This window comes from Salvelinus sp. IW2-2015, linkage group LG26 (assembly GCF_002910315.2).
Source record: "Salvelinus sp. IW2-2015 linkage group LG26, ASM291031v2, whole genome shotgun sequence".
NCBI classification, from domain to species: domain Eukaryota; kingdom Metazoa; phylum Chordata; class Actinopteri; order Salmoniformes; family Salmonidae; genus Salvelinus; species Salvelinus sp. IW2-2015.
The window spans coordinates 9,233,773-9,259,127 of record NC_036866.1 but is presented as its reverse complement, the minus strand read 5'-3'; the positions used below and the strand labels follow the sequence as shown (position 1 = coordinate 9,259,127).

The 25,355-nt window shown below is 44.1% G+C and overlaps 1 protein-coding gene and 1 long non-coding RNA gene across 2 annotated transcripts in view; both read right to left on the bottom strand.

Moving 5' to 3' along the window:
- Positions 1–8,945: 8,945 nt before the first annotated feature.
- LOC111952394 (ubiquitin-ribosomal protein eL40 fusion protein) lies at positions 8,946–10,521 on the bottom strand. Its single transcript, XM_023971015.2, has 5 exons — positions 10,413–10,521; positions 9,853–9,964; positions 9,616–9,702; positions 9,389–9,491; positions 8,946–9,103 (listed from the first exon to the last, which is right to left on the bottom strand). The coding sequence occupies exons 2-5, from the start codon at positions 9,953–9,955 to the stop codon at positions 9,010–9,012; spliced, it is 387 nt and encodes a 128-aa protein (XP_023826783.1). The 5' UTR covers positions 9,956–9,964; positions 10,413–10,521; the 3' UTR covers positions 8,946–9,009.
- Positions 10,522–11,476: 955 nt separating this feature from the next.
- The window catches only part of LOC111952395 (uncharacterized), a 23,061-nt gene continuing 9,182 nt past the window's right edge, over positions 11,477–25,355 (bottom strand). The window contains exon 3 of the long non-coding RNA XR_002875722.2: positions 11,477–11,562. This is a non-coding gene — a long non-coding RNA (uncharacterized lncRNA). The remainder of the gene's footprint in view (positions 11,563–25,355) is intronic.

Genomic DNA, 25,355 nt, shown 5'->3' with positions numbered 1-25,355 from the left:
TGATTTGGAGTGTTTCAGGTTTAATACCTTCTACCATTAATTTCGCTAACACAACTTGAGCATACAATATCACATTAGATTCTTCACGGTAACACCTAGCTGATCAATCTATTGCCTGACTATTTGAATCTAATTTTAATTTTAATTAATTTTAATTAATTAATAAATAAAACAATTAATTTTTTTTTATGGATCCTCACGGTAACACTTTAGTTGATTGCCAATTCAACTATTGCCCGACTATATGGATCTCATCTTAGATTCTTCACGGTAACCCCTATCCCGATCACTTATCAGTTATGGCCCGACTATATGAATCGTTATAAAGCAAAATTATGGATTCTTCACGGTAACCCCTAGCTGATCACTTAATCAGTTATGGCCCGACTATTTGAATCGTTATAAAGCTCATTCCTCACTGTACATCTAGTCGATAAATTATGGACCAGTGCCAGACTATTTGAACAAGTCTTACTATTACTCAGATATCTTTACACAATGCCTTAGATTCTAAACAATTTCACATAAATATAACAGCAATTCATACTCAGCCTCAGAAACACTGATCTTAATTTGGGTAATTGACTATAATATAATATGCAGATTTCGATTAAACCGGCTCTGCTTACCTTATATTTGTCGAGCTCTTTGATCAGTATTCTTGAGGCAAGATGAATCACCGAATTTCTCCTGCAGGAAGGTCACCTCTCCTTCTGGAATCTTTCTCCCACTCGCCTCCTGTCTCTTGAACTTTCTATGGGCCAAATTCAAAAGGTTTTAACAACCATCCTCTGCTTACCAAGTTTCTGTTAGTAAAACGTTTATTGGAGACAGGAGATCAAGTAGAGACATAGGACGAGGTGGATTATTATATAATAAGGCCTTTTATTAATATGTAAAAATATCTTAGTAAATCGTACAGTACGGCTCCTTCTGTCTGACTTGTATGAAATCGTCGGAAGAGAGACCCTCTAAGCAGTACATACAGATTATATAGGCAACAAGCAAAGTAGGTTGATCTTGTCGTCTGGCCTTCCGATTGGTCGATCTGGGTCGTGGGTAGTCCTGTTCGGCCTGATGTCGACGTTTCCATTGGCCCTTCCCACAGTTCTTTGTCCTAGTCACATCCAAAGGCATCCTGCATGTGCGTTTGTTTTCACAGGCCCTATTCATGGGGGAGGGGATGTGTGTGTGGGTCTGACAAAGTAGTGGGGATGGGTGCATGTTGTGCCAAGAATAGCTTATGTTGAGAAGTGGTTAAAACAAGTTACCAGTATCTTATACAATTTCTTACAGTAGGATCTGTAGTTGTGTTCTTATCCTCTTAATATTCACAAGTTATTTAAGCCCCGTTTTCCATTGGCAACGGGGCTAGCTCGAATTGCGTTTCCACTGCCTCCAGAAATTCGAAATGATGCCATGTTGCTAGGTAGCCAATATATGACTGTGCAGCTGGCTTCGCTAATGTTGCTAGCTTTAGTAAGATGTTGAATAATTTTACTAATGCTCACCATGCTAGCAAGGTTTTGAATTATTTAACGTTACACCATACCAGCCAGACTCTGCCTTGTATTTAGCTTCCTAACGCTAGCTAGCTAAATGGTTAGTGTCATCGCTAGCATAACAGGCTAACGTTAGCTAGCTGAATTCCCACCTCGCTTACAATGGCATTGGCAATTAGCTAGCTAGCAAACCAGACGTCAGGTTTGATATAATGTAGCTTTAAATACGACCAGGCCAGCTAAAGTTTCTAGCTAGCTTGTTTCAACTCTGATTTGCTACCTAGCGTTTGAGGGCTGATTGTTCTCATGAAAGTTTATTGTGTAGTGCAAAAAATGTATGAAAGAACCAGATATGGTGGTAATTCGTGTCATGTCTGACTACTGCAGTACTGCTTTTCCATGTGCTAGCTAACAGGAACAAGCCCAGACTAGCTAAACTTGGTGTCAGCATCCAGCAGTGATCAGCTGGTGGTTGCATAGTAATGGGTTCAGCCTGAATTCTATTCGGGCTGGCACCAGTTGTGAAACTGGGCTGCGCTAGCCCGAGTTTCCCTTGACTCAGCTTGAATTTGAGAATTGCATTCGAGCCACCTCGAATTTGGCCAGTGGAAATGGGGCTTTTTTGACCACCACTAATACTTAAAATACCTCAGCAAACTGATTTCTTAATTCATCCAGTGTTTGAGCGTGTTCAAATACTGTAAAAATTATCATTTCCCCCCCCATGAAGTAATCATAAAACATTATTGGATAGGTGGAAGTTGGTGTATATTTGTTTTATTTTCCTGTAATTTCACAAAGGAGTAAAGTAATCATTTTCCCAGTATTAAAATAGGGCCTTACTAATCACACTGAACAACACACTTGCCTGATTTTACTTTACTTTCAGCATAGGAGGAACCCATGTTTATAATATTGAAAATGGAAGTTATTTTATGTGGAATTTGACAATATTGTGTAACAAATCTTTGTGTACAGTTCAACATTAAACATTTGCAAAAACGTGGTTCTATTTTTCAATGCTATGTATTTGATTGATTGTAGTAGCCAATTAACAATGAACTACAGATATCTTGAGAAAATAATCAACTGACACCAGTGCTTGACTTGGGCAGGAGCACACCGGAGCTGAGTACCGGCACCTAAATGTTCTTCTGCTAGAGCTCCTGCACCTCTTATAGAATATTAGCTCAAAAGTATTGTGGCGCTCCTGCACCTAAATATAAACAGTACCAGAACCTATTTCAGTCCAAGTCAAACAYTGACTGCCACATCAGTCATTTAAAATATTTGTTTTTTATGAATTCCCCTTAGTTTAGGGGTCTGAATATTTGACTTGCCAGTAATTTGGGAGAGATGTTCCATTTAGTTTTGAACATGAGCCCTGTTTTTCAATCTCTAATAAAAAATCCTGTCTACTGCACTCAAGATCATCAAGCACAAAAGCATTGTGCTTTTGTCAGCTTGTTGGTTTCCTTTGCATGGATTGTTTTGCATGAATTGTTTCATGCAAGTATGTATGCTAGTGTACCTTGATTTGTCTGTTAATCAATTGTTTTTGGAGTTGTCCATGCTCCGATGAAGGACTGAATTTTGAGTAAACAAAAAGTTTCTCTAGTCAACATCAATTCAACAGACTGTCCCAAGAAAACATTTTGGGCTAGATTTAATCAGATTGACATTAGCATAGCTTCGTCAAATATTTTTTATAACAAAACCAAGATAGAAACGACAAGCTGTGGTCTAATGGGAACAAATTAGCAATAGTGGGCAGAACAAGCACGAGCTAGCGAGATCCTGTTGGTGCATTCTCGCATTATCTGCAAGTGCGCGTGTGCAATACCTCAATTCGCATTTGCACTCCTAAACAACGCGATAAAAAAAAAACTTTTACAAAGGGTAAAGTCTACAGACCGTAGTCCACTCTGTTAACATAGTCTAGTTTTGGGAACAGACAACTGTATTGAGATCAAATGTTTAATCGATGAGAACATTTGCAGAATGTCGGCCAAAATCCATCTCGTTCCATCTTCTCCCACTGCCTGGTGGTGAGTGGAAACTAAGCGGATGCGTCACGTTTAAACATCCAGTGAAATATTTGTAAAATGCTTTCTTACAAATAAGTGTTAAAGTATTTACTAAAATAAACTGAAGTAAAAAATTAATAAAAACAACAATAATTAAAGAGCAACAATAACATAATGGAGGGGGGCAATGCAAATAGTCCGTGTAGCCATTTGATTAGTTGTTGATTAGCTGAGTCTTATGGCTTGGGGGTAGAAGCTGTTAAAAAGCCTTTTAGACCTAGACTTGGCGCTCTGGTACCGCTTGCCATGCGGTAGCAGAGAGAACAGTCTATGACTAGGGTGGCTGGAATCTTTGGCAATTTTTAGGGCCTTCCTGACACCGCCTGGTATAGGGGTCCTGGATGGCAGGAAGCCTGGCCCCAGTTATGTACTGGGCCGTACGCACTACCCTCTGTAGTGTCTTGTGGTTGGAGGCCAAGTAGTTGCCATTGTAACAGTATAACTTTAGTCCGTCCCCTCGCCCCGACCCGGGCGCGAACCAGGGACCCTCTGCACACATCAACAACAGTCACCCACAAAGCATCGTTACCCATCGCTCCACAAAAGCCGCGGCCCTTGCAGAGCAAGGGGAACCACTACTTCAAGGTCTCAAAGCGAGTGACGTCACCGATTTGAAACGCTATTAGCACGCACCACCGCTAACTAGCTAGCCATTTCACATCGGTTACACCATACCAGGCGGAGATGCAACCAGTCAGGATGCTCTTGATGGTGCAGCTGTACTTTTTGAGGATCTGAGGACCCATGCCAAATCTTTTCAGTTTCCCGAGGGGGAATAGGCTTTGTCGTGCCCTCTTTATGACTGTCTTGATGTGTTTGGACCATGATAGTTCCTTAGTGATGTGGACCCCAAGGAACTTGAAGCTCTTAACCTGCTCCACTACAGCCCCGTCGATGAGAATGGGGGCGTGCTCGGTCCACCTTTTCATGTAGTCCACAATCATCTCCTTTGTCTTGATCATGTTGAGGGAGAGGTTGTTATCCTGGCACCACACCTCTTCCCTATAGGCTGTCTCATCGTTGTCGGTGATCAGGCCTACCACTGTTGTGTCGTCGGCAAACTTGATGGTGTTGGAGTCATGCTTGGCCATGCAGTCATGAAGAGGACTGAGCACGCACCCCTGAGTGGCCCCCGTGTTGAGGATCAGCGTGGCAGATGTGTTGTTATCTACCCTTACCACCTGGGGGCGGCCCATCAGGAAGTCCAGGATCCAGTTGCTTAGTCAAAGGGTCTTTAGCTTAGTGATGAGCTTGAGGGCACTATGGTGTTGAACGCTGAGCTGTAGTTAATGAATAGCATTCTCACGTAGGTATTCCTTTTGTCCAGGTGGGAAAGGGCAGTGTGGAGTGCAATAGAGATTGCATAATCTTCTGATCTTTTGAGGCGGTAATGGTGTTGTGAGCCATGACCAGTCTTTCAAAGCACTTCCTGGCTCCAGACGTGAGTGCTACAGGTCGGTAGTCATTTAGGCAGGTTACTCTGGTGTTCTTGGGCACAGAGACTGTTGGTTTTCTCGAAACATGTTGGTATTACAGACTCGGTCAGGGACAGGTTGAAAATGTCAGTGAAGACACTTGCCAGTTGGTCAGCGCATGCTCGGAGTACACGTCCTGGTAATCCGTCTGACCCTGCGGCCTTGTGAATGTTGACCTGTTTAAAGGTCTTACTCACATCGGCTACGGAGACAGTGATCACACAGTTGTCCAGAACAGCTGATGCTCTCATGCATGCATCAGTGTTACTTTCCTTGAAGCGAGCATTGAAGTCATTTAGCTCATCTGGTATGCTCGTGACACTGGGCAGCTCGTGGCTGTGCTTCCCTTTGTAGTAGTCCATAATAGTTTGCAAGCCCTGCCACATCAGAAGATCCTGTATAAACACATACTCACTTCCTTGACAACAGCTCTGCAAAGCACAAGAAGTATGAATGCTCTGACTTCTGCAAAGGCCGCATCGCATTAAATGCTGTACAGCCACCGGATTGATGACGAAATTAACATGTATTGGGGTTGACATCCATACAAGCATTATACTCAGGTTTTTACCTCAACATAGTGTAAAATACACAAACAATAGCCTGTGTGAGCTGTTCTTGCCATAATATGGACTTGGTCTTTTACCAAATAGGGATATATTCTATATACCACCCCTACCTTGTCACAACACAACTGATTCGCTCAAMCGCATTAAGAAGGAAAGAAATAACACATTCACTTTTAACAAGGCACATCTGTTAATTGAAATGCATTCCAGGTGACTATCTCATGAAGCTGGATGAGATCATGCCAAGAGTGTGCAAAGCTGTCATCAAGGCAAAGGGTGGCTGCTTTGAAGAATATAAAATATTTGGATTTGTTTAACACTTTTTGGTTACTACATGATTTCATGTGTTTCTGATGTCTTCACTATTATTCTACAATGTAGAAAATAGTACAAATAAAGAAAAACCCTTGAATGAGTAAGTGTTCAAACTTTTGACTGGTACTGTATAGCCATTGATTCTTGAAGAATATAACTTATAAATGCCTCATGAGCTTAGTTCAACAGTCACACTGCATGAGAACCCAAATTATAAACTTGTTTTTTGCTGTTTGTAAACAAACACTGTATAGCCTCATAACATGGTTAAAACAATAATTTTGATATCATGGATGGTCAGTCCTTGCATCCATAGCTCTGATTATTTATGAGTGGTTTACAATTCTCCAGGCCCATCCCTCAGCTTTTTACCAACAGAGGCGAGGCGACCGTTTTGTTATTGTTTCATCTGTAGATTTGCCCTTTCAACATCTGCATATTATCAAGATATCAAAGTGTCACCAACAAAAAGGTAAACAATAGGCCTATAGCAAATCCAGCATATGGTATTCATTTTTCACATGTAAATAGCACTTCAGTAGTACTCAAAGCAGGCCATTCCATGATCGCAGCATTTAATTTTTAACTCTTATCAATACCCCAATCAGTCATCCATGACAACAAAATCATGAGCTGGCATTTTTTTTCTTTCACCTTTATTCAACCAGGTAGGCCAGTTGAGAACAAGTTCTCATTTACAACTGCGACCTGGCCAAGATAGAGCAAAGCAGTGTGACACAAACACAGAGTTACACATGGGATAAACGTACAGTCAACACAATAGAAAAGTCTATATTGTGTGTGCAAATCTAATAAATCCTTAGTTTTGGGGTTATGCTCAGGTTAAACAATTTGGCTAATCTATATTTCCAAGTCCTATTATTGAAGATCAAGGGGTATACCATATTTATTGGAATGACTGAAATTCTGATAGACTAGTTAATGTAAAGATATAATTGTATAATATTATATGTAGTAGAAAGCGATTGGTTAGAAGAAGCCTACGTAACCAACCCATAAAATAAAATGTTACTTCCATATATGGCTGTCAACTTTAACATTGATTTATCCAGAAATAGATGCTCAATCGGTAACATACATTTGTCTTCTAATGCCTCTTAAGGGGGTAACCACCTCAGCCCAGGACCTCCATAACAGGCTTGTTCACCAGGGGGATCATCTGAGACCAGCCACCCAGACAGCTGATAAAACTGTGGGTCTGCACAAACTGTCAGATACTGTCTCAGGGAAGCTCATCTGTGTGCTTGTCGTCCTCACCAGTGTCTTGACCGGACTGCAGTTCGGCATTGTAACCGACATTAGTGGGCAAATGCTCACCTTCAATGGCCACTGTCACGCTAGAGAAGCGTGTGTTCTTGACGGATGAATCCCGGTTTCAACTGTACCAGGCAGACAGCGTCGCGTGGGCTAGAAATTTGCTGATGGCAACATTGTGAACAGAATGACCGACCCATGGTGGCGGTGGGGTTCTGGTATGGGCAGCCATAAGCTACTGACAAAATTGCATTTTATCGATGGCGATTTAAATGCACAGGGATACCGTGACTTGATCCTGAGGCCCATTGTCACGCCATTAATCCGCAGCCATCACTTCATGTTTCCGCACGATAATGCATGGCCCCATGCCTCAAGGATCTGTACACAATTCCTGGAAGCTGAAAATGTCCGTTCTTCCATGGCCTGCATACTCACCAGACATGTCACTCRTTGAGCATGTTTGGGATGCTCTGGATCGATTTGTACGACATGTTCCAGGTCCGGTCAAAGAGGAGTAAGAAAACATTCCACTGGCCACAACAGCCTGATCAACTCTATGCAAAAGATGTCGCGCTGCATGAGGCGAATGGTGGTTACACCAGATACTGACTGGCTTTCTAATCCATGGCCTTTTCTTTTTTTTTTGGTATCGGTATTCCCAGTTATGTGAAATCCATAGATTAGGGCCTAATGAGTATTTCAACTGACTGATTGCCTTATGAACTGTAACTCAGTAAAATCTTTAAAATTGTACTTTTGACTACTAGATTTCTGTATGCTAGCTATGCTACCAGTTTATACAAATGGGAGTTAACAGTCAGCACTCAGTCTTTCTAAATCTGAAAAGGACAACTTCTAAATGGTTTGCAGTGATTTTAGTAACCACATTCTAGGCCTGTTACATGACAAATATCCACTTTGTTAGATTAGATTTGTTGAATGTGCGCCAATCCAGTGTCCTATCCCACTGTGCATTCCATTGATCTCTTTACCGCATCTATCCCCATTACCTCCCCAATCTCTTTCCAGGAGTTCAAACTCCTGGGAATTTTAAGTCCCTACATGAAGCATCACAAATGTTATTTATGAACTTGTTCCGATAGCCTTTTGTCAAAGTTCTCCATGTTTGTTGTCACGGAAGTTATGTACCACCCCCACCTACCATCAACCATTGTCAATGCTGAGCTATATGGAGCCCTCCATATTGTTACAAAATTGGGGAGGCGCACTGCGATGCAGAATGGAGCTCGATTTGGCCTCCACAAGCTCTTCACACCTTCCGGACTGCATTGCAGATCAAGCATAAAGTGGCTTTTACACCGCTGAAATCCACAAGTGGTTCCGTGTTACCTTATTGCAGACACTGCCATTGGATGCAACAAAACCAGACCTGACTATATCAACAAAATCACATGCAGCTGCATTTCAAGTTCAAACACTCAAATTAGACTGATGCATGTTAATTTTGATCAAGGGATTTATGCCCATCAGTGTTCTGACATCAATAGAGCCTACACTATCTAGTGCCATTTAACTTTACCCAGTAAGGATAATAGGGGAGTGGTTTGACGCACAAGAGGAGCCACTCACTGATATGGCAGCTCAAACATCTGCAATGTGGATGCTGGTTAATGCTCGATCTGATTAAAGATAAGGGCCTGGATTCAAATTATTTTTAAAACAATTTTGGATTATCAAGACAAATAAGGCCAGCCAAAGTACATTTTGGTATGTTTATTTAACAGTTGTGCTTATGTTCCACAAAAAGCACCAAGCCAACTGTTTACTTCAGCTTCTTCTTGGGGCGCAGGTTGTTGGTGTGTCCACACTTCTTCTTGCGGCAGTTGACAGCACGAGGATGGAGGCGAGCGTAGCACCTGCAACAAGTTCAGAACTGTGCAAAATGTATGGCCAAGACTGGTCCAGCGGTCTAAGCCACTGCCCTAGCGCACTTTCCTTCCTCGCTATCCAGTCTACTAAAAATTGTTTTCCTTTGTACACAGCAACATTACTGCTGTTGCTCTTGTCAACCCAATCATGTGGATGAATGTTGTTTTTTTTACTGTAAAAGGGAAACTTAAAAATAGTGTAAAGATAGGCTTTAACCTTAATTGTAAAAACAGTTCACCACCATTAATGCAACTGTACTCAGCTCTACTTACTTGCGGCAGATCATTTTGTCACAGTTGTACTTCTGGGCCAGCTGTCTCAAAGATGGCTCGATAATGCCTCCACGAAGACGCAGCACAAGATGAAGGGTGGACTCTGGATGGGAACATTATCATAGTGGATAGATGATGCAAAGTTCACAGGTATGTTTTCACACAAGGCTGATTCTTAAATAATGACCAGCATTACATGCGCCCACTGTCAACTCGTAATCCCTTACCTTTCTGGATGTTGTAGTCTGACAAGGTGCGACCATCCTCAAGTTGTTTGCCAGCGAAGATCAGACGCTGCTGATCAGGAGGAATGCCTGAGAATAAAAAGCATATTGATTTAATGAAATCACTACAGCACACACCTAGTATCAGTGTAAAAGCCACCTACCCTAAGTATTTAAAACAGCCCATTTTGTCATACTATATTACGGATAAAATGAAACTTAGAAAACCATATTATATACCTTCCTTATCCTGGATCTTAGCCTTGACATTTTCAATAGTATCGCTGGGCTCAACCTCAAGGGTGATTGTTTTCCCCGTCAACGTCTTCACGAAGATCTGCATCTTGGCAGGCTGTTGGGATAAAATATGGTGCGAGTTGATGGCAGTAGCCAGATACATATCTATTTTATCTACTTAGCATACTAGTTAGCTAGCCAAGTCAGCCAATCCCCCGCGCATCTAAAAAAAAAAAGCTAATTAAGTCTTTGAAGAATAGTTAGCTATCCCATTGGCATTTAGAATGAGCGGCCAACAATCTTAATAACTAGCTGTGGCAAGCTAACTAACTAGCCAACAGCTGCGGTCAAGCGGCTGCTTCCAGCAAGGCCTCTTTGCCACATGCTGGAGCTCGTTATATTTCAGTACTCATATTTAGACTTTACACGTCTCACATATGATAACCAAATGGATATTTAGACACTTCTTTTAGCGGAGGGACACTTGTGTATTTCTATTACATAATAAATGCGTCTTGTAGTCAATTTCGCAAAAATTGTTACGGACAAATATATACACCCACCCGGCTGATAGCTGAGCCTCAACGAAAAGAGGTTGTACAAGGCGGAAGTTATATTACATCATATCCTTCTCTGCTTCGCACCAGTTTTTTTTCTTGCACAAATCTGTTTCATCAATCCTGACTCTACTAACAGTTGCAAAATTAGATTTAAGATTATAGAAAGTTGCAATATACTACTGTAATTACTCAATTGTATTCTCAAACGAACACAATCGATCACTAACTTGGACCAGGCGTTTAGATAATTGAATTTTACTGCCACCTGCTGGTGTGACTGAGTGAACTGTTCTGATGAGGTCATTTCTATTACTATACCTGTCTCAGGTGTGCATTATTTTAGGATGTATTTATAAGAACAATCTATCGTCAATGTCTGTTTTGTATCTTTTCTGCTACAAATACTGCCATTGATAGCCTATGGCTAAATGCATGAATGTATCAGTGAAGGTAGAAATGGGGAGGACAGGTTCACTGTAATGGCTGAAAATATGCCACAGTGAAACATTAACACTATTAAAGGTTCTACCCCAGCAAATCTTTGCTTGTGATTTTGGCACCATGGTGATAAGTTTAAAAACAAAATCTTACTAATTGCATGCATTGCCATGCAAACAGTGTTTATACCTGAACGTGAGACATGGCAAATTGATATTGTAAGGTTATCCACCAAAATGCTAAATTATGCATAAAAGAAACTTGATGCAGGGAAACGTGCAGCTACCACTATTCAGGTGATGCTCTTCACTTTGGAATGGGTAAGTCACTCTCATTGCCTGATTAAAGCTTCACTTTGCTATAGACAAATAAACACATAGTAGCAGGTAACGAACATTCTAATTCCTGTTCATTGTCATTTCTGTTCATTCAGATCTTCATTTTATTCCTAATTAACAGAAAATGTCAAATTTGTCACTCAGGGCTGTCATAGTGCATGTACAGTGATAGGTGAATAGGTCATGTCAAGGTATGTATGTAATTGGCTACATAGGACAGATATTCATATTATCCACACAAAAGTTTCTAGAATAGATAGAATGATAAAGAAAAGAATGGGGAATTTTGCTCTCAGTTCTCATTGTATTGTGACATCTTCATTACTTGTGTTATCTTGGTTTCCATGGTGAGACCACTGCATTTTCTTTCCACAGTTCTAAAAAAAGAGAGAACCATTTCAGGAAAGGCACATTGATGTAAGGAAAAAGACAACACAGGAAGAAGTAATAACAGTCCAAGAAGTGCTATGGCTGTAAGCACATTGATTCAAGCCCCCTTGATGGGAAAGGACTTCCTTCAGTCCTCACACATTCCATTTTGGGGCGGCGACAGTTGCGATGGCCTTGACAAGGCATTTAAGACCACCTTCCAGACGGACTTCAACTCCTTTGCCACCCTTCCCAAGAGATTCGCCATCTCTCGCCCCATCCCTGCCCAGGTTGAGCACAAAGACCTGCGTCGGATCAAGGAGTATCTGACCGAAGCGGTCAAGTCATATCCCCACCACCCACAAATCCCCCTCAGCCGCACACCTGCTTGGGCTAAGCTGTGCACCAACTTCCAGATGCATAAAGACCCCAGGCAGGTCAACTTCCTCACCACCCAGGCAGAGGGCTTTCAGCACCTGGCCTCAACCCACACCAAACCCATCCGGCCAGTCATGGCCATTAAGAAGAAACAGCTGGAGGAGAAGCTTCCTATGACCACTCATAAAGCTTCATTCACCCCATACAATGTGTCGCACATTGTCAAGGCCAAGGTCAAACACCTAGGTCAGTGGCTCTTTCAAATCTAGGTTATTGTCTAAAAGTAGATGCATGTATACTATATCTGTGATGTCATTCTGTTTGGATTAGTGAAATAGGTAAGGCCTATGTATGCTATCTACAATGTTTGTCATTCACTGCCTGGCATTTGGAAGCCTGGCATAAAGCTTTGCAGAACGGGGGCACACACTTGTTTTGGATGAACCTTTATGCTGGGTGTGTTGCTTCAGTGAACCGTTACACTGACTATGTTTAAAAGAGTAGCTCTGTTTTTGTAAATGTGTAACCTTGAGTCGGATTTTGACATTGTCAATGCCTTTGTGATTCAGAGCGAGAACCCACCTTTAAATGGGACAGGGATGGCCAACACTTTGACTCCCACCACAACGATGCATTCCAGGGACAATGGCACAGCCCACCTCAACCTGTGGAGAAGGTATCGATTGACATTGATATCCTGGAATAGTTAGGCTACTGGGAAATTATGTGTTTTCTGTACAGTAGCTGTGTGTGAATAATGGAATCATGTGAATATTTTCTATGAATGGTCATTAAATAGACTAGCTATGAGCGCTAAACTGGCCTTTRATAATTATCTTACTTACTATTGATCCTTGCGGAGTACAAAGCCACAACAAACCCACACCATGTCTTTGAGAAGGCCTTTGATAAGATGTTAATTAAATTTTGCTGAGGGTGTACTTGACTTTTCCTTCTCCGGTTCAGCAAATCCACTCATCAGTGGCAATGGGAGACCCACAGAAGATTCTGGAAACTGAAACCACCCAGGATGTGTCCTTTAGACACCCTGGCAATCCTAGGTATGTGACTTACTGTATGCATGCCAAAATTCACATCACCTCCGTCATCTTGTAGTTAGAAAACGTGCCACGTTTTCCTGTTATAAAAGCAAATGCCTGTCCAAATCCTAATAATCAATGTTTTTATGATTTGTCTAATATATCAACCTTTCACTGACCCAGTCCAGTCAATGTGAAGGAACGTTTGAAGATCAATCTTGGGGATTTCTCTGAAAACAAATGGACATCTACAATGGCTGACGCGTTTCGCGAGGCCAAGTCAGGTGTGTAAGCCAAGGTTATTAATTAATACTCTGTTCGTCAATGATATAACATACTGCACTGTTAACCCTATGGATTTGATTGATTATCTATTTTTACTTCAATCTTTCTGATTGAATTGCTTCAAAACAGCTAACTATTGTTTATATAATGTATTCATATATTCTATTGCAAAACAAATTGCGGGATTGGATTTTTTCTTTTAGATTGCAATTACTAGACATAAAAATGTATTGCTTAGCTTATGAATGTGCTTCAGTGTTCTCATTCTCCTGCTTAGCTAACTCCCTGTATTGGGCCTGTTTCCAGGCCCTGTTCTACTGATGCAAATTAACAAGAATCTCAGCTCAGTCCCCAGAGGGGACACTGATCCTGGGCGCAACCGACTGAGGATGGCCACAACCAACAGCTTTTTCTTCTCTGAGGTGAAACCCAAATTCTCCAATTTACCCATCACAGGCCGGATTTGAGCAAAGTGTATCACTGGCTTCCAGGCCTTTAAATGTATCGAAGATATCCGTATAGCACCTTGCCATGCAGGAATGTTATGATGCAAAAGAGCACAGGTTTTACGGGAATTAAAACATAAGTCGATGGTAGGTGTGATTATTGTTTAATTACATGTCGGCCTTGTTGTCCTGCGGTACTTGTTTGCATTTCCCATGTCTTTTCCATTACTTGTGTTCTCCCACTTCCTACCTAGGATGTAAAATGTACTCTTGGGCAAAAGATAGTAGGCTGAACCAACATTCATATTTTGTGGGTGTTCCCACATTAATAATTTGTATTTGCATGGGAGTGGCCTGCAACATTGGGCAGCCTCATTATTCCAACATAACCTTTATTTCAACTTGCATTTCTGGCTACTGTCTTCCTAATCAGCCTGGTTGGATTTCCCTCCCCTCTGCAGCGGAACCACAGAGAGCGGCCGGTGCATTTCAGTGGAGCCAACGTGAGGACCAGGAGCAATGTGGAGTTGGGCAGACCCAGTCTGGGAGGCCTGTTCTACAGCACCGCAGCCCAGGAAGACTACCCCAAGAGGGACATAAATCGAGCTAGGCCGCATACCCATCCCTCTGGCCATGTGCTGACTGGCCAAGGTGAGAGAGAAACCAAAACATTCTCAGATGTCCCAGTCAGTTGGGTTCCATTCCATATTAATTTAGTTTTTTTTGTCAATGAGATTTATGTTATACTCCCCAGAGCCTGGAACAGCCTCGACTACTGTTCAAAGGGACTACCTCCCACTAAACTCCAGGAGACAGGAACTTAGCCCAAAACAACTTCAACAGGTAGTTAAATAACTTAAGTAATAGTCAGCTGCCAAGTGGCACAACGGTCTAAGACACTGCATCTCAGTGTTAGAGGCGTCACTACAGACCCTGGTTAGTTTCCAGGCTGTATCACAACCGGCCGTGATTGGAAGTCCCATAGGGCAGCACACAATTGGCCTAGGGTTAGGGTTTGGCCAGAGTAGGCTGTCATTGTAAATAAGAATTTGTTCTTAACTGACTTGCCTAGTTAAATAAAGGTTAAATAAGTTTAAAAAAACGATTCACTGGTGCAGAAGTTCCTGTGCCATTGGAATTGAAAACCAATACTGATGAGAGACAACAGCAAAGTTTCTAGTCAATTAGGGTTGTACAAATGAACGCTAGAGGGCAGTATTGTTAATTATGTACATGTACATTTCATTCATTTTTCCAACAAGTTTTGAGGGTGAAACTGACCTTTCTTCAGGCTTATTATGTTCACATTTCACTTTGTTCCCTAGACACACATGGCATAATGTCTAATGTGTCATCTTTTTTACATTCTGCCTGGAGATTTGTTGCCGCTATCAGTGCTCAAACAATACAAATATTTCAGAGTACCTAATACGTCCTCAGAGAACCAGTTGTTACCAAGAAACTGGTTCATGTACACACACAAGCTCTTTTGTGTGCACCAATCAGCAAGTTGTTCTATCCCAGTGTATTTTAATCTTCCCTTTCCCTTTCTATCACTCTGTGTCCCCCTCACTCTCTCTCTCTCACTGTCTGTCTGTAGATTAAATTCAGCCACATCACCGCTCCCTACAATGAGCAACACTTCACCACGACCCATAAGGAGGCTTTTGGGCCCAAGCCTCTCTCCAGGACCTGCCCGGACAACCCACCTAGACAACACATTAGCCACATGCCTTTCTAAAGAGACCAAAGAGCTGCCTTATCAAAACTCGCTTTCACAAATAAAGCATTTACTCTATATATTTAAGGGACATTTTGGGGATATGCAAGGGAAAAGCTCTGGTGCAAAACAATTTCTAACTTTATTTTAAGAGATAGGCCTACTCCTCTTGAAATGTATGCTTTATTCAATGCTTTGTTTGTTTATTGAGCAAATGTCCTGGTGATATGGAGCAACTGCTTACCTCTATTGACTAAACATGTACATTTGACTGCCTACACATGATCCAATAAATGTGGAAATAAAATCCCATGGGTCACATTTTGGTAACTTGTTCCCAGATCTGTCATACCATACAAGTCTTAGGCATGACAGCAACAATAGGAGTTGGCTATACACAGTACTTATACCTGGGACCGGGCTAATCTTTTGGTGTGTTGGCTGTGACGTCACCCAAAGTGACTTGCATGTCTCGAGAGGAAGTGTGCAAGAAGCCTGATCATTTCACTGACACAATAAGACAAAGACATTAACCCACTCAGGTCCAATGTGAAACATCAAAGCACAGGGACTTACACAGTCCTTTCAGGGAAATCTGGTCTCAGAGCATTTCATATTATTCTTTATGTAAATCCAAGACACTCTATTCAGTATGATATGTTACTTTTGGTATGGTTACATAAGGCAGATGAATACTTAAAGGAGGGTGGTTGGTGAGGGTGGATACGTGGGTGTATAATGCAAACATCTAGCCATCCAAAGGTTGCGTGTTCGAATTCCATCATGGACAACTTTATCATTTTAGCTAATTAACAACTACTTACTACTTTTTAGCTACTTTGCAACTACGTAGCATGTTAGCTAACCCTTCCCCTTCCCCTAACAATTTTAGCTAACCCTCACCTAACCTTAACCCTAACCCCTAGCCTAGCTAACGTTAGTGAGCTAGCTAAAGTTAGCCACCTAGCTACAATTCGTAACATATCATACGTTTTTGCAAATTCGTAACATAAATACAAATTCTAATCCGTAACATATCATAGGAAATGGATGATGGACATCCACAAATTAATACATACCATATGAAACTTACGATATCATACCAAATAGGGTGTCTTGAATTTATGTACAGAATAATACATAATGCTCAGATACCAGGTTGTTTAGGGGGCAGGTGCTCAAAATTACTGGATACTGTGTTGATAGGTCACGATATTTGAATGAGATTTACATGGTTATCAAAACTTCACGCTAGGGTAAATCTACACTAAACACAGCCCTTATTTTAAGTGTTTATAAAATCCCCTATGGGAAAAATGAATGGTGGAAAACTAGTGGAACCATTTCCCTATTTGACCGCTAGATTTTATGAGTATTATGACACCTCCACTGTGGGGTTCTATAGGGTAGACTTGGGAAAAAAGACGCAACCGTTCTCGCGAGGTCCATACATGGAAGATCACAGGCGCAACCAATGCAAGGGGTGTGGGGTGGCGAAGTTGACGAAGACATGCGGCCAGTGGGATCCGAACAACAATGACAAAAAATGTAAACAAAAAAACAATTGGGGGGGAATTTATACCACCACCCAAAAGGGCACTTTGGAGACTGTTAGCGCAAAGGGGCATGTGCTCTGCACAGGTAGATCCCTGTCTGTGCACGTGTCTGTCGAAGCAGTATGTCAGACTAACTTTAGCATATAGGTGGTTAAACACAAACCAGGGCCTCAGTATAAGGCATCTGGATAATGTAAGGTAAGCCAGCTACAGATTGCTGCGAGTACATTTTTTAATTTTTTTTTATTGTTACCTTTATTTCCACAGGGAGTCCCATTGAGACTGTCACGGCCGTCGTAAGGAGGAGACCAAGGCGCAGCGTGGTATGCGTACATTCTATTTATTTAAACGAATGACCACTGAACAAAACGAACCGTGAAGCTATACAAATGAGTGCTGAACAGGCAACTACACATAGACAAGAACCCACAAAACCAAAAGGGAAAATGGCAACCTAAATATGATCCCCAATCAGAGACTACGATAAACAGCTGCCTCTGATTGGGAACCAATTCAGGCCACCATAGACCTACATATACCTAGACATACCAAAACCCCTAGATATACAAAAAACCCTAGACAATACAAAAACAAGCATACCCAACCTCGTCACACCCTGACCTAACCAAAATAATAAAGAAAACATAGATAACTAAGGTCAGGGCGTGAGGAAGGGAGCCCTGCATTTCACAATTTCACATATTTTACAAAATATAAATATAAAATACCAGAGAATACAAAATACAATATTACAGGCACCCTCAAGAAAACCAATCACATTCCTCAACAGAGGTTCTCAATTTGCATTGGTAAAGGAAGAATGTGTTTTGCTTTTGCCATAGGCCTACTCACCCTAATAGGCCTACTCACCTTAATAGGACTACTCACACTAATTATTCTAATTCCATGTAATGTTACTCACAATTCTACTTTGTTTACATTGGAAACTGTGGCTGTTGGTAAGGGTAAATGTATAAAACATTGTAAGACTGAGCATGTCATGACCCCCTTATAACTGTAGTATAATCAGGCACAGTGGGTCATAATACCCATAAAACGTAGGTCAAACACACATACAACTAGGGGTCAAACACAGAAATGGTTACAATCGCTTTTTCACATTGTGAATTTTACAAACACTTCAAACTAAGTATGTGTTTGGTGTTGGGCTGTGGTGGTAATGAAATTTTGTCAGCCGGTGATTGTCAGCAAATAACTGCCGGTCTCATGGTAGTTGACCCGGTAATTAGCATAAACAGGTTAAGCATCTCCTGGCTTCCATGCATAGCCTACAAGCCACTGATGCAAACCTTTTGGAACATCTACTTTTGAAAAAGTCTAATAAATCAATCTAATATTGCCTACACCATCACAATAAATCCATTATTTATTTTAGACATTGTCGAAAGAAACATGATATGAAGAAAATGTAGTCTATTTCAGAAGAACAGAATAGCATACTCTGAGTTATGTTTGGCCTGATGTGGCTATGCCATATGGTTGTGGGCTACACTAGTCCATTTAGTAGACAAGATCTGCTTAGATGTAACGGTTTCTCTCCTCCTCTTCGTCTGAAGAGGAGGAGTAGGGATCGGACCAAAACGCAGCTTTGTATGCAGACATAATGAATTTATTAAAGACAAGACGAAAACACGAAGAACACTAGAATAGATTACAAAACGACGTAGACAGACCTGAACATGAGAACTTACAATAAAACACGAAGAACGCACAAACAGGAACAGACTAACCAAACGAACGAAAACGAAACAGTCCCGTGTGGTGCGACAGACACAGACACAGGAACAATCACCCACAAACAAACAGTGAGAACAGCCTACCTTAATATGGTTCTCAATCAGAGGAAACGTCAAACACCTGCCCCTAATTGAGAACCATATCAGGCAACACATTTAACCCAACATAGAAACACATAACATAGAATACCCACCCAGCTCACGTCCTGACCAACTAAACAAAGTTTAAAAAAAGGAAAATAAGGTCAGGAACGTGACATTAGAATTCCGTGGCATTATTTAAACTATTTTATAATATGAAGAATACAAGATGTTAGAACTGTCCACATTTAGCCAGTGGTGTAAAATACTTATGTAAAAATACTTTAAAGTAGAACTTTGTCAGGACCCGGTGCGAGAAACAGTCACTAATAATCGGCAGAACCCAGAAGATGAGGCAGACACAGCAGTACTAGAGATGGTGGTTTAATAAAAGAACAAGATCTTCAGGCAAAGAATATAAATCCACAACGTCCAAAATAAAGCCAAGAGGCAAAAAATGGATATCTTCCAAAATACAAAGAAAATCCACAAAGTGGTAAGAACAGCAAGGGAAAAAACAAACCTCAAAAGACTAATCCAAAAAACACAAGAACAAAACCAGAGAACCTCTGGAAAATCCAACAAGAGAAAATATATGTTCACAACAAGGCTTGGGCTGGGRCTGGGTGCTAACATACAAACACTGAGCAAAGAACTGAGGAACACACAGGGTTTAAATACCAACAAGGGAACGACACACAKGTGCAAACAATAATAGAGCAAGGAAAAAACAAAAGGTTCAAAAAAGGTGCAATGGGGACATCTAGTGACAAATAAACAGAACAGTCCTGGCCAAAACCTGACAGAATCCCCCTCCTAGGAACGGCTCCTGACGTTCCTACCAGCCTTCTCAGGGTGGAGGGCCCTGAACTGACGAATGAGGTCAGGGTCCAGTATGTCCTTGGCAGGAACCCAGGAGCGCTCCTCGGGACCGTAGCCTTCCCAGTCCACCAGATACTGCCAGGACCGCTGCACCCGGCGGGAGTCCAGTATCCGGTGGACGGTATAAGCCGACTGGCCTCCGATGACACGGGGCGGAGGGGAGGTCTGCCTGCCGGGATAAGGGAGAAAAAACAACAGGTTTTAATAAAGAAATGTGAAATGTGGGATTGATCTTAAGGGATCTGGGTAAGTGCAGGCGAAAAGTAACGGGATTGACTCTCCTGGCAATCTTAAAGGGACGCGATGAATCTCTGGGACAGCTTGCGAGACTCCACCCGTAGTGGTAAGTTTTTTGTTGAGAGCCATACTCTCTGGCCGGGGTACAGGGTAGGACCGGGACGGCGACGTCTGTTGGCTTGTCGTTGGTACTGCTTGTGAGGAAGCAGAAGATTAAGACGGGCCTTCTTCCACGTAAGCCGACAGCGTCTGATGAACCTCGAGGCTGAAGGCACTCTGACTTCTGCCTCCTGGTCCGGGAACAATAGAGGAGCATAGCCAAACTGACACTCGTGCGGGGATATACCAGTGAGGAGGAGCACAAGGTGTTGTGCGCGTACTCGGCCCAAACAATGAAGGATGACCATGTGGATGGGTTGTTGGAAACCATACATCTGAGGGTGGTTTCCAGCTCCTGATTCATCCTCTCAGTTTGGCCGTTGGACTCCGGATGGTACCCTGAAGATAAACTGGCCGTGGCCCCTATGAGTTGGCAGAAGGCCTTCCAAAACCTTGAGGCGAACTGGGGACCTCTGTCGGAAACCATATCTTGCGGGATGCCAAAGACTCGGAACACATGGTTAATCACCAACTCAGCTGTTTCCTTGGCAGAAGTAATTTGGTCAAGGGAACAACCTGGCCGCCTTAGAAAACCTGTCGATGATGACTAGGATAGTTAGTATTACTATGGGACGGAGGAAGGCCAGTAATAAAGTCCAACGAGATTGGGACCAGGGTCGGTGGGGAATAGATAAAGGGTGGAGGTCCTTGAGGGCGGAGGTGAGAAGATTTGCCCTGGCAGCACACGGGACAAGCCTTGACGAAAGTGGCAAAGTCTTCTTTTATGGTGGGCCACCAGAACCTACGCTGAATGAACTCCAAGGTGCGACCTACGCCCGGGTGACAGGTGAGGCGAGAGGAGTGCCCCCACAGAAGGACTTGGATCTTGCTGCCTTGGGAACAAAACAACCGATTGGCAGGACCTCCTTTAGGACCCGGTTCGATGGCTTGAGCTTGTCTCACGGTATCCTCAACTTGCCACGAATTGGAGCAACGATCTTAGCGGCAGGAAGAACAGTCATGTCAGTATCTTCTCGAATGGCGGAGAGTAGACTCGTGACAAGGCATCCGGTTTGAGATTCTTCGACCCGGGTCTATAGGTGAGAATAAACTGGAATCGCCTGAAGAAAAGAGACCATCGAGCTGTCTGGAGTTCAACCGCTTCGCCTGCTGGATATACTCCAGATTTTTGTGGTCCGTAAGCACTTGAAACGGTTGAGAAGCCCCCTCGAGCCAGTGTCTCCATTCCTTCAATGCCATCTTAACCGCTAGGAGTTCACGATCCCCCACATCGTAATTCCTCTCGGCCGGGGTAAGCCGGTGAGAGAAGAAGGCGCAAGGATGAAGCCTCTTGTCTTCACCCCTCTGAGACAGGACAGCTCCACACCAACCTCTGATGCGTCTACCTCCACCACAAAAGGTTCATCCGCCGTCGATAGTGTCAGGATGGAAGCAGAGAGGATGCGCTGCTTGAGTCCTTGGAAGGCCGTCTCTGTGACAATACAGAGGCGGATGCAAGATGCAAGCAACGATGGTTTAATGAATACAGTTTACAGCAGCAACAGGACAGACAGACTGTACTCAGACGGAATCCGACCCAGGGACTTAGGGCGCATCTTCCGATGATAGCGTGCTGAGAAATCCAGGGAGTGTGTCCGGATGGGTAAGGAAGGAGCACAGAAGATAATCCACACAAGGGGCGGCAGAGAATGAGCACGGACACACGACACAACCTCAGGGAAGTAACAACGATCTGACAACAAGAAAACACTGGTTAACAGAACATATATAAGGGAAGATAAGTGATTCCAGCTGGCGCAGACAATCAGGCCGAGATTGGGAACCACGCCCACACAAACACGGGAGAGAGAGAGAGAGAGAGAGAGAGAGAGAGAGAGAGAGAGAGAGAAAAAAGCGAAAGAGAGAGGGAGGCAGCTGGATTCATGAACCGTGACAGTCTCAGCTTCTCTCCCACAGAAACCTTGTGTTGCCACCCTTGGTTAACGCTGAGAGAGGGGCTGCCACCGAGCTGAAAGTTCTTGATGAACTTGCCGGTAGAAGTTAGTGAAGCCCAGGAACGCTGAACTTCCTTAACGGACTTGGGGTGGGCCAATCTGCTACCGCCCCTAACCTTCTGGGGTCCATCTGGACTCGACCGGGTTCCACTACAAATCCCAGGAATGTACTCGAGAGGAAATGGATTCACACTTTTCGCGGCTTAAAGTACAAATGGCTGTCTAGAAGGCGTTTGAGCCACTTGTCTGACATGCTTAGTGTGTTCTTGAAGGGAGCTCGAAAAAGATGAGGATGTCATCCAAGTAAACAAACACGAAAATGTTAAGCATATCCCTAAGCACATCGTTTCATGAGCGCTTGGAACACAGCCGGGGCGTTGGTCAAGGCCGAAGGGCATCACCAAGTATTCGTAGTGACCAGTAGGCGTGTTGAAAGCGGTCTTCCACTCGTCACCGGGTTTGATCCGCACAAGATGGTATGCGTTCCGCAGGTCAAGCTTAGTGAAGACCACTGCTTCCTGGAGCAGCTCAAAGAGCTGGTGGCCATAAGGGGTAGCGGGTAGCGGTTACGGACGGTTTGTCATTAAGTCCCGGTAGTCGATGCAAGGACGTAATCCCCCGTCTTTTTTGGCCACAAAGAAAAACCCTGCTCCCGCGGGCGAGGTGGATGGACCGCATGAGGCCTGGCCTGCCAGAGAGTCCTTGATGTAGGTACTCCATAGCAGCTCGTTCGGGAGGAGATAGGGAAAAGATCCGACCCCTGGGGGGGCAGGTGCCCGGAAACAGGTCGATGGGGCAATCGTAAGGTCTATGGGGTGGTAGTTTTGGTGGCCCTCTGTTTGCTAAATACCGGTTTGAGGTCATGGTAACACTCGGGAACTCGGGACAGGTCGATGGATTCTAGAGACTCGGGAGGGAACTCGGGGAACTTGGGAAGATACAAGTGGCTTGGCACGTAGGACCCCACTGCTTGATAGTGCCACAGACCCAGTCGATGTGAGGGTTATGGCTGTGAAGCCAGGGGTAATCAAGACGAGAGGGAACTCGGAACACAAGGTCAGATGAAAGTTCATCACTTCCTGGTGTTGGGAAACTGAAAGTCGCAAGGGGGTAGTGACACGGAGTGACAAGTCCAGATCCCAAAGGGCTTCCATCCAACGTAGTAACCCTTATGGGGTCACTTAGAGGTTCAGAGGGAACGCCATTCTCCTTCGCCCAGACACCATCCATGAAGTTACCTGCGGCTCCAGAGTCTACCAAGGCTTGAAGGGGAAGCTCGTAGTTGTCCCAGGAAAGGGTAACTGGAATGAGCAGGCGGGAGTTGGATGGATGGGAGGAGGTTATGTTTCCCGTTACAGTCCTCCCAGGCCTGCACGGGAGAGTGCGTTTTCCCTGGAGCCCGGGACACGTGGAGAGGAAATGGCCCGGTTTGCCGCAATATAGACAGCATCGCTCCCTCATCCGGCGGTCTCTCTCTCAGCCTGGGAGATGCGTCCAACCTGGCGTGGGTTCCGGTGGAGTCAGCGAGGATAAAGGTGGAGACTCGGAGCTGGGACCGATAGGAGCTCTACGGTTGAGCTCTCTCTCTCTCAGACACTGGTCTATGCGTGAAGCCAACTTGATCAGGGACTCGAGGTTGTCCGGTGGTTCCCGAGTGGCCAGTTCATCTTGGATGGTGTCGGAAAGACCCTTCAAAAAGCACACTGTGAGCGCCTCGTCGTTCCAGCCACTCGCTGCTGCCACCGTGCGGAACTGGATGGCATAGTCCGTCACGCTGCGCCGACCTTGGCGAGAGTCAGGAGCCTTTTGGCTGAGTCAGGACCGCTGGTAGGACCTTGAAACACTCGCTTGAATTCTTCAGCAAAGGTAGAGTAGCTGGCAACAGCAGGGACTTTGGGCATCCCACACAGCAGTAGCCCAGGCTAGTGCTTTTTCCGACAGCAGGGTGATGATATATGCTATCTTGGACCGGTCGGTGGGAAACGACGAGGGTTGCAGCTCGAAGGGAGAGAGAACATTGGGTGAAAAACCCCTTAAACACTCGGATCACCTGAGAAGCGTTGGGGAGGCGGCAGACGAGGTTCAGCCAGGGGGTGAACAGTGTAGCTATTCTCTCCGCAAGGCAATCAAAACAGGCTAAGTCTCAGTACAGAGACAAAATCGAGTCGAAATTCAACAGCTCAGACACAAGAGGTATGTGGCAGGGTCTACAGTCAATCACGGATTACAAAAAGAAAACCAGCCCCGTCGAGGACCAGGATGTCTTGCTCCCAGACAGGCTAAACAACTTTTTTGCCCGCTTTGAGGACAATACAGTGCCACTGACACGGCCCCCTACCAAAAACCTGGGGCTCTCCTTCACTGCAGCCGAGGTGAGTAACATTTAAACGTGTTAACCCTCGCAAGGCTGCAGGCCCAGACGGCATTCCCAGCCGCGTCCTCAGAGCATGCGCAGACCAGCTGGCTGGTGTGTTTACGGACATATTCAATCAATCCTTATCCCAGTCTGCTGTTCCCACATGCTTCAAGAGGGCCACCATTGTTCCTGTTCCCAAGAAAGCTAAGGTAACTGAGCTAAACGACCTACCGCCCCGTAGCACTCACTTCCGTCATCATGAAGTGCTTTGAGAGACTAAGTCAAGGACCATATCACCTCCACCCTACCGGACACCTAGACCACTCCAATTTGCTTACCGACCCAATAGGTCCACAGACGACGCAATCGCAACCACACTGCACACTGCCCTAACCCATCTGGACAAGAGGAATACCCATGTGAGAATGCTGTTCATCGATTACAGCTCAGCATTTAACACCATAGTACCCTCCAAACTCGTCATCAAGCTCGAGACCCTGGGTCTCGACCCCGCCCTGTGCAACTGGGTCCTGGACTTCTTGACGGGCCGCCCCCAGGTGGTGAGGGTAGGTAACAACATCTCCACCCCGCTGATCCTCAACACTGGGGCCCCACAAGGGTGCGTTCTGAGCCCTCTCCTGTACTCCCTGTTCACCCACGACTGCGTGGCCATGCACGCCTCCAACTCAATCATCAAGTTTGCGGATGACACTACAGTGGTAGGCTTGATCACTAACAACGACGAGACGGCCTACAGGGAGGAGGTGAGGGCCCTCGGAGTGTGGTGTCAGGAAAATAACCTCATACTCAACGTCAACAAAACAAAGGAGATGATTGTGGACTTCAGGAAACAGCAGAGGGAGCACCCCCCTATCCACATCGACGGGTCAGTAGTGGAGAAGGTGGAAAGTTTTAAGTTCCTCGGTGTACACATCACGGACAAACTGAA